The sequence below is a fragment of the Centroberyx gerrardi genome, chromosome 12, assembly GCF_048128805.1.
Source record: "Centroberyx gerrardi isolate f3 chromosome 12, fCenGer3.hap1.cur.20231027, whole genome shotgun sequence".
In the NCBI taxonomy this organism is placed as follows: domain Eukaryota; kingdom Metazoa; phylum Chordata; class Actinopteri; order Beryciformes; family Berycidae; genus Centroberyx; species Centroberyx gerrardi.
Window position 1 is genome coordinate 8,077,740 of NC_136008.1, and position 10,646 is coordinate 8,088,385.

At 41.9% G+C, this 10,646-nt stretch overlaps 1 protein-coding gene across 1 annotated transcript; it reads right to left on the minus strand.

Annotated features, from left to right (window-relative positions):
• Positions 1–1,398: 1,398 nt before the first annotated feature.
• drd2l (dopamine receptor D2 like) lies at positions 1,399–9,699 on the minus strand. Its single transcript, XM_071926620.2, has 7 exons — positions 9,340–9,699; positions 8,516–8,625; positions 6,562–6,698; positions 3,861–4,078; positions 3,130–3,213; positions 2,561–2,915; positions 1,399–1,595 (listed from the first exon to the last, which is right to left on the minus strand). The coding sequence occupies exons 1-7, from the start codon at positions 9,697–9,699 to the stop codon at positions 1,399–1,401; spliced, it is 1,461 nt and encodes a 486-aa protein (XP_071782721.2).
• Between the last annotated feature and the right edge of the window lie 947 nt (positions 9,700–10,646).

The window sequence follows — 10,646 nt, forward strand, 5'->3', positions numbered from 1 at the left end:
CATGGAATAGCCACAATAATTTCAGATTTTGATAAATATATGTAATTCCATTTTTAGCCCATATCCCAGTGGCATGCTGTCAATTCAATCTATATGCAGTGTCTTCCTAAGCAAACCTGAATTAAAGGTGCACAGTATTAGAAGGCAGAGGCTCAATCGAACGTAGAAGAAAAAAAAAAAAGTGCACGGCTTGATTTTCCACATGGGAAGGACAAGGCAGGTAAGGGAATAAACCAGTACCACTTTATGCATAACTTTACGCAGTCAATCAGGCCATTCATGACTATTGTTCTTTTCTACTACCTCTGCATCACTGCATTAATGAAATGTACTTTACAGATCCTAATCATTATAATGATGATGAGAATTAGTCCAAAATTAAATACAACAATGCAAGAGAATATGTTTTTTTTTGTTTATTACAATGATCTGTACAATAGCAGTGCTCTGTGGCAGTAATACAGTTATTTACAAAAACATATCTCACATAAACTCACTTTAATTAAAGCAAAAACCTGGTACACATACAATTGGATGAAAGGGCTCTTCACCGTCTGCTGATTTGTGTGCTGCATCACCAAATCAATAAGTCTCCCCTCATATAACTTTAATTGCTTGTTAAAAATGGAAACAGATAGAGCCTTGGGCTTGAGAATGAAAAATGTTCTTGTGCTGGACTCTCAAATCAAAGTTTTTTTTTTTCTTTGTCTTGACATATTCCAGTCCTCGGAGAAAGACAAGCACATGCGAACAAATAACAAGATGCTGTTAGCCTAGTTCACAAGAAACTACAACAGAAAGAGCCTGACGCAAGTCAAACATTCCAGTAAATTGGAAAAATAGTCACGTCTGAGAGAGTTTGGCCCCACACTGGTGCAGTCTCCCGGTCGGTATGCGCTGGAGAGATCCGCAGCCCTCACATATTCCCTTTTCAGACTATATATACAGTTCAGCGCACGTCTCCATTTCCATGAATGTCTCCAGCTTGTTTTTGTCTTCTCGTAGTTCGCCTGCTTCTCGCCTCGCATTCTGGATTCAGCTTTTTCATCATCTAATTTTTGCATCCCTCTAGCTGCCTCTGTCATTCCCTCTCTCTGTTTTCTATTCTCTCTTTCTGTTTACATTTCTCCCGTCTCTCATTTTCAACCGCATATCACTCCGACTCATCACTCTTTCATGTCCCTTGTCTCATCTCCCCCGTGCCGTCTATCAAACCCGCCCTCAATGTCTTCATTCTCTGTTTCTATTTCTCACCGTCACTCATTCAGTCTGTCTATCAATCAATCTCTCACTCTTTCTCCTCTACTCTCTCTCACCTCTACTCTCAAACCCACATCGTGCTTCTTTTTTTCTTTTTTTCTTTTTCTTGACAGTTGACGCTTCTCATCCCTCCTACTCTCAGCAGTGCAGGATCTTGATGAAGGCTTTGCGAAACTCGATGTTGAAGGTGGTGTAGATGACGGGGTTGACGGCGCTGTTCAGGTAGCCCAGCCAGGTGACGGCGCTGTACAGGGAGGGGGAGATGCAGCAGCTCCTGCAGTGGGCCTTCAGCACATGGGTCAGGAAGAACGGCAGCCAGCAGATGATGAACACACCTTGGGAAAGGGGACAGGACAGGGCATGGATCAGAGGATGTGTCTGGATGTATGTGTGTGTCTTTAGCCTTGTTCACACAGGACTATAGTGTTATCATGTAGGGACTTCATGTAGTTAATGAAAAAATCTCTGAGTTTTGTATAATGCATTCGCACAGGATAATGAAATTCTCCGAAATCACCAGTGCCTTGGATACAACTGTGCTGCTTAAGGTCAATATTTTACAATTTGTCACATTTGCTGATTTATTGAAGCAAAAAAAAAAAAAAGTTTGCGCCCAAAATGCATTCAAAACCTTCCTACATAAATTCCACTACTGCCTCCATTTTTATGACAGGAAGAAGAGAGAAATCCCATTTCTGGAAAAAGAAGATAAAGAAATCATGTGCCAAAAACAAAAAATTGTGGCTGAATTAACTGGAGTTCAATTCCTATGGGATCAGTATTATCGTGGGACCTCTGTCTTCACCAAAATACGGAAGGTATTTTGTGCTGGAACTTTTACTTTAGAAATTACAGACATGTCAGATTCACATGGGATTCAAGTTATTGACAATCTCCAGAATTAATCACTTGATGTCTCCAGGTTATATTAATGAACAGGGCTGAAACTACTTACAACAATATCGTGAGATTAGGCAATATCATAAAGATATAAACTTGAAAACAAAGGTGAGTATTTACCAAATACTGTAACATGGTGGGTAAATTGAGTTAAAGTGGATTTACTCTCTCTGCCTCTGATTTGAAGATGTCAAAGGTACATATCTTGTTTTGCTCACATATTCATGAACACACATACAAGTTTTGTTCATAGACACAGGCAGTTTTGTGTGCCTACACAGACTATAATATATACTGTAGGTGTATTACGTTGTTTTGGTGCAAACTCAATTATCCCAAATGCTGTACTACATGGACTGCAGATTGACACCTAATCAATTCATCTCTGTTTTTGTCTCACCAAGCACAATAGCGAGCATCTGCGTCGCCTTCCGCTCCTTCTGCTGGGACAGCCTCCCTCTCACCCTCTCCTTGGCGATCCCCCCTTTGTCTCTGCCTCCGTTGCGCTCCCTCCATCCCTCTCGGCCCCTCATGCCGTCCTCCAGGGTGGGGGGGCGAGGCGTCAGGGCCGACCGCGTCACGGTGGAGGGCAGAACGGGGGCGGGTCCGACCGAGACGGATAAGGATATCTTGGCGCGTCCCGAGTGGGAGGTGGGCTGGGGAGCAGGGGGAGGAGCCAGGCTCTGTTCGGTCTGGGACAGGAATCGACCCGGCTCCACTTCGAGGGGGTGCACCACCGCCTCCTTCACCAGGGTCTGACAGACAGAGAGGGAGGAAGGCGGGTGGTGAGGGACAAAGAAAGGCGTGGATACGTGATTGTAGAGGAGAAATGAGGATGAAGTAAGAAGACATTTGGGACGTTTGGGACAGCGAGAGAGCCGGAGTGGACGAGGAAAAGAGAAATGTGAAAATAAAGAGAAAGTTTCCTTGTTCTGCTGTATCACTCCTCGCTTTTTTCAGAAGACTCACCACTTTCTTGCGTTGGGGGGCGGCGGTAGGCGGCCTCAGGATCAGGGTGCACAGCTTCACATCCTCTGGGTGTGTACACTTATTCTGAGAGGGAAGAGGGAGCACAGAAGAACAGTCTTGGTTTTAGCTTGACGATCATGCATTTTTCGGTTTATCCAGTGGGTTTTGAAAGGTTTAAGCCCAAGGGTTGTAGAACTTTCTCAACCCGCAGAAGACCATGTAATCCTTCAATTTAAATTAAAACATAAAAAATCACCAACATTGGAGTTATGAGGTTTTTACCTGACAATGACAACAATTGGAATGCTGCTTCTTGTTTATGGAAATCCAAACTGTCAAAATACACGTCAAAACCCAGCAGCATGCCGGAAGTGCAGGATGAAGTTCAACATCAATCCAAAAAAGCACAACATTTTCATAATATGATATGATGGCACAATAAAATTCGCATTAAAACAGCTTTGGAAACTTTTGAACTGACATCAGAAAGATCTTTAAGTCCCAATTTCACAAAGCGATGCAGGTAGCAGGTTGGGACGACTACGGACGTCATCATTTACGCTGGTTTTTCAGCGTTGGTGCAGGCCGTCAGATCAGCATCTATTCAATGTCAAAAAGCTTGCTGGGAAAGGTCTGGGAGAACATAATGCATTGTGAAAGGATCTGAAATGTGAAAGGTTTTAGTGGTGAATTTAGAACAACCGAAACAGCTTCCCGACTTGCAGCTGTACCTTCCTGTGTCGATGGCCTTCGCCGGCCTCGGCCCCTGCCTGAGGGTGCAGGCCGTGTCTGCGAGGAGGGGCGGTGCGTCGGCCTCGTCTGCGCAGCACCACGCAGATCTGCGCGTACACCAACAAGGTTACGATGAAGGGAACGTAGAAGGAGGCTACAGACGAGTACACCACAAAGGCCGGGTCGGCAAAGCTGCAATTGGTCCCCTCCCGGCCTGCTAATGGAGAGAAGAGAAGGAGAGAAGAGGAGAGGAGAGGAGAGAGGAAAAAGTTGAGACTTCACATAAACTAAACTTCAGAGGCTGGATGGAATTTCCCTAATATGAAGGAACAAATTACACAAGAAAAGTCGAAAAATTTCATTACCCTGAACTATCAAAGGTTTTTCTTCCATCATCAGTGAGGGCTTGATCGTGATTTTTTAGGCATAAGTTCTTAAATCCTTTTATTAAAGTCACATAGAAATGAAAAAATGACTTTTTAATCTGTGCTAGCTATAATTCGCCATACCGTAATGTACATTTCTAACACTAAATTTAAAACAATGTACACAATTTTTATATCAAAATCCTATTACCTTTACTGCCTGGAAAACTGTGTATTTTTGCAGCATTTTTGCAGCATTTTTAACCAGTAAAACATAAACGTAACATAAACAATCCCCCTTCGTCGGCCACTCCTATCACATAAAACCCGCAACTTTCAAAATGATAAGAGTGGCAACATACAGTACAGTACAATGCAGTGGTGCACTTTTGGGTGTTCACCCCCAAAAACCTGTTTCCTTTTCCTAAGACGCCACGGTTGTGTCCCGGTGGCTGGAACTTACTCATTTTGAAGAATCTGGAACTTGTGACAGCTCAAGATTATGCACAAAGCATTTCACAGTGGATTGCTTCACCAACTACACCGCGTATGCGATGGGCTTAACTGCCTTTCTCTTTCCATTTGTTATGGACCAGCCACTTTTGAACCGTCCCTCCCCACTTCACGTCCCGTTCTCCTACACCCTGTTTCGACCAGAAACACGACAAATAAGGGAAGCAAGACGCCATCAAAATGCCACTTCGTTGTGACTTTAAAACCTTTCAGTGACATGAACAAATATTTGAAAGGTAGGGATGCTCCAAAGTCCAGAAACTTCAAAACCTTGACTATTCATATTGTCAACTTAATGGAATAAAACAATTTCACTGTCAGTCGACCACTTAAAGCACATTTCCTCAGAGGCAGAGGAATAGAATGGCAATCCTCAAAAGAATTACTATTAATTATTAATTACGGGAAATCCATTAGCGAAAAGAAATAAGAAAGAAAAAAATCTCTATATCAGCTCTTGATGTGTTTATAGTGAAACTGAAGCTGCCAAATGGTAACTCTCACATTACTTGTTTTCCACTTCAGTTCAAGTGGTTTCCTTTGAGCTCAATGCAGACACATTTGCAGCTTAAGGCCCTCTTCACTGCCTTCATTAAGGTAGGAGCTTAGGTGCCAAGCATCTTCGCTCCCACTAGTTTTCCCACAACATACATACATCTCAAATGAGACAACAAAGTCAAGGATTAAGTGTTCCCACTCGTCTGACATGGGCAGACATCACCTGTCATTCACTGATGATTCAACATGGTCTATTGAAAGGCAATGAGTAAGGAATATGGAAACTGGAGATGTTACTGAACAGTCTATGTATCTGTGTTTATGGACTTATAGCGTGCTCATTTGCTCAGCATTTTAATTAAACAGATGTATGGGACTGATTATGCATTTAGCATCTCATCAACGTGTGATAATCAAATTCAGGGACAGATGGACCAGGATATTGCAGTGGCTGTGCACGTGCGTGTGCGTGTGCACATATGTAAATGTACATGGTAAAACTCTACAAACTGCACATTAGTAAGTTGAATCTTGAAGGACGATGAAACACGAAGAAAGAACATTGCTAATTCAAAAAAATCACTTAAGAGCTATGGATTAAACTAGCAATGAAGGACACAATCTTCTATTTCCAAATTAGCATACATGAAGAGAACAGATAGAGTGTCAGATAACATGCAAAGATGTATAATCAGCCATGGACCCTCATGTAAGACTATAACTGGTGTCAAGATTTCTACAGGCTCAGACTTGTTTCAGACTCAATCCTTTTTTGATCCATTTGTAAATAAAACAAACAAAAAAAAACTATTTTGACTTGTTTTGATCACTGCTGGGTTTGTATTTATTTATTTATTGAATGATTTATTCATAGTACAATTTGACATGTTTATTCAGAAAATAACAATAGCTTATCTATATTTTCCACCATCCGGTGTATTATAGCAAAAAAATATGAAGGAGGATGGTTGCCAGTGGTTACCAATGCATGTGTAGAGTCTGAAAAGTTTTCACATTCAATCCATCAGATTTCCCGCCAAATCCGACCCGGTGGCTCACAATGTAAAATGCAGAGTAGAGGCTGACAAATCATCTCATTGATAGTCTGGTTTGTTTTTGGTAATTATACTAATGTGTTATTGATTTATTGATGTTAAAATGCTACACACAGCAGCTTTACATGTCATATTGCAAAACACTTGACTCTGGTCTTGGTCTTGACTTCCTGACTCAGACTTGACTACAGCCTGGATTGAGCTATAGCAACCCTTTAACTTGTAAGTGGAGAGAGAACTAGAGACTAGAAAGCAGACTGTGTTGTTACCAGTGTTGTTGAGTCCAAACAGTAAAGGGCAGGAGATGGCGAAGGAGAGGAACCACACAACAGCAATCATCACCGCCACTCTCCTCCGGGAACTGTATCTGGTGTTGTAGAGCATGGGCATGGCCACCGCTGTGTATCTGCAAGTGTACACACACACACACACACACCCACACACACACACACACACACACACACACAGATTAGCACATTAACATGCGTCTCACACACAAAAGTGCACACACAGATACAGTGCATGTATTTGCATGCATAATCCAATACAGAGTAAACACATATCAACGCATCTTCAGGCATTATCCCTCATGTACACACATATCTTAAAGTAAACACAAACACTCATGATCATCATGTACAGTGACGAACAATTCCCAGTTTCCCTCCGCTACCCCACAAACAGACAAAAGCTGTCATTTCCAGTTTCATAGGCGCAGTGACGAAAAAGCCCACAACTGCCAGCATGTCAAAACCAATTAAAGCGTCCTGTGCTGTAAACGCAGGTGTGAGCAGTTTTCTGCAGTGAGCCTCTGTAATCCCAGCAGCGGGCAGAGGGTCAGGGACACAAACAAAGAGCCAGAGTTACCCAATGCTCTGTACTTGTGCAACTCGAGTTTTCAATAGACACAGTTTCCAGGAACGCTTTGTTGATCCAGGTGTGAAAAAAATCTGCAATATGCAGTTTGTGAGTGTTAGAATGGTATTACTTGATGCTAAAAAATTCTGAAACATTCTCATGGTCAACTTCTAAAGGACATGTGTAGAGGGGAATTTAGATTTGAGATTAATTCTGAAGGATTCTGTCAAACAAGACTATAAAATAAATAAGTAGTGCATTTTAAAGTGTGTAAATCCTGAAAAAAGAAAAAAAGGAAAATCTACATAATGCAAAATTAACAGTATCAGTAACAGTTTTCATCATCTTAAAGCCATTTTGATCTAAAGGTGCTTGTGCTTAAATGCTTGAAATTTGTTTCTTAGACAAATATAAATAGGGAAGTTGATGCCGATGTATGAATTTCTTTCCAAAGCCTTTGCCTTTCCATCAAGGCAAAGGGCGGCTACTTTAAAGAATCTAAATTATAAGATAGTTTTGATTTGTTGAACACTTTTTTGGTCACTGTATAATTCCATTTGTGTTGTTTCATAGCTTTGATGTCTTTCCTTTTATTCTAAAATGTGCAAAATAGTACAAATAAAGGAAAATGTCGTGTGTCCAGACTTTTGACTGGTAGTGTATAAACCATCTGTCACATATAGTACAATAACTACGGCTTCAAAAAGCATTCTATCCTGAATTACTGTACCAAAATGCACAATTATTAAGACAGTTCAAGTCTAAACCGGTGCATCCTCAGTGTGTTAGTGTGTCAGAGGAATTAGGATGCAGCTGCAGACAGTCTGGTCGCCTCCCAGTGGATCCGCAAAAAAGATCATCAAACCTCTCAGTCTCCTTGATCAATGAAGGATGAGACTGAACACTATTGATTTCACTGGACATTGAAAGTCAAAGTGCAAACCTCTATTACCTTCTGAACGACAAACAGATGATTATGTGGGAATCCCATTCTGTAGTTCCATATTGATGGCTGGATACTGGATGCACCTTCAAAGCTCTCAGAGAATGTGTGTGTGTGTGTGTGTGTGTGTGTGTGTGTTGACTTTTCTTTGTTTACCCCTACATTCTCAGTAAGGGAGAAAAAATACCAGCACCAATCAGGATCAAGGTTAAGGGACTACAAAGCAAAGAAATCACATATTGATTTACTATCATCTCTGCTATTATCGTCTTCAGGGCCACAGGGCCATGATGAAATCATCCATCATCAGGGAGGGAGAGATAAAGTGTGAAAAAGAGGGGAGGAGGGAGAGAGTGTGTCTAATAAATAAGAGGAGAGACTGTACGACGGAAAGGAGAGACAAAAAGAAGGCAGAAGCGCACCTATCGATGCTGATGGCGCAGAGGTTGAGGATACTGGCGGTGCACATCATGACGTCCAGAGTGAGCAGGATGTCACAGTGGATGAGGCTGAAGCGCCACTCTCCCACCACCTGCAAGACAAGAACACAAACTCAAAGATGGTATGTTTAATACACGGTTCCTTCATTTACATTTGCAAAGTTCCATACTTATTCAGGACATTCATTTCTTGACTCATTTTGAAAAAAAACGAAACAAACAAACAACCACTCTAAATATAGATAGATACAATCCAGTTTTGTCAAGTTGTAAGTTAATGCAAGGTGTAAAGAGAGACTCTCTCTCTTACGCACATGCTCAAATGTGTATATATGAACGCATACGGTTGTGGATGAAACACTGAGATATAGGTAGGCTTGGGCTGATATTCGATAATATTGAATATTGTGATATTCCAGAAAGTGGTATCGAATAATGGAATCAAATATTGCCCCCTCTCCCCCTCTTCCAGCCTAGAAATTTGATGTAATTTAGAGAAGAAGAAATAAGAAGAAATAAAAGAAAATACAAAAAACAAACAAAAAAAAAAAACGGAAAAAAATGCCCCCCGACCTACCGCGATAATATTGTATATCGCGATATTTGGGAGGGACAGCATCGCAATATTAAATTTTGGATATCATCCAAGCCTAGATATAGGTCTATTTAATATGCAATTCCCAATGAGCAAGAAAAATTCTCAGAGTGTACACAATACAGAAATACAATGAAGGAATGAATACAACAGAAATACACACACACACACACCGCCATGTACAGAAATAGACGAACACATGCTCACACACCTCCAGGTAGACGCCCCAGGGCATGACCAGCGTGGCCAGCAGCAGGTCGGACACAGCCAGGGAGACGATGAGGTAGTTGGTGGTGGTCTGCAGGGCGCGCTCCCGCGACACCGCCACGCACACCAGCACGTTGCCAAACACCACGCAGAAGATGACCAGCACCAGCAGCACCGCGTAGAAGTTGTACGGAGGAGAGGAGGGAGACGGAGAGCTGGTGCAGTTTGAGGAGGAGGAGGAGGAGGAGGGGGAGGAAGAGGAGAGCGAAGGGTCATGGGTGAGGAAGATGGAGAAATTGTGATCGGGGAAGGAGAAAGGGAGGGGGGAGGGGGAGGTCTCGACCGTCTCGTTGAGAAAAGTCATGATCTCGCTCCAGTGGACATGACCGGTCTGGAAGTGGAGAGCAGACAGAGGCAGAGAGATGTGATGACCCCGTTCAAAAGTTGGGACTGTTTAAAAACTTCCCGGTGTACCTTTCACCCTGTCTTTCCATCATATTTTGTCATTTCTAACCTGTTTTTAACCTTTACTTGAAGGGGCAAAGTGCAGCTTTTTAGCATCAATAAATAATGCCTGCATCAATTTTGAGACATTAATGTAATTACTGTGAACAAATAAGAATAATTGCTGACAAGATTGGCAGCCTCTACTGGCCTCTACACTGGATTTTACACTGTGTGTCACCGGGTCGCATTTTGCCGGAAATCTGCTGGATTGCTTTATGGCACAAAATGAGATTGCTTTATGGCACAAAACAGGAAGAGGGCGCTGTTCTTCCAGTGCAAATAGAGCTAAAGCTTTTAGAGTTCCTTGCAATGGCAGATGGTGAAAGTGAAGTGACAGACAGATGAAAAAATTATCCTAACTTATCCTTCAAAAAAACGTATGTATGGAGCGATGCCATGGAGGGGTACAAGTAGCAACATCCTCTTTGTGACAGAGCAAAGTTTATGTTTATGGGACATGTGCTGTTAATTGTGAGAAACACTAGCACTAACAATACCACCGGCATGAGATAGAGGCAACCGAACACCTCAACCATGGTAGTCATCAAAACAAGGTATTACAATTAATTTGACAATGATATACTGTATTCATGTTTAAAAATGTTACACAAAGCATCTTTAACTTTTATTCCAAGTTAATCTGTTTAAGATGATGGATCTCCTTTATGAAGGAGACCTGGCCAATACAGCAGCAGCACATTTAGTTCCAGGCATAATAGTAATGAAAACAACTTAAAACAACTTAATACAATTTCCGATCGATCTTCTGTAGTCCTTGAAACTCACCAGAAGCAACCAGTTCCT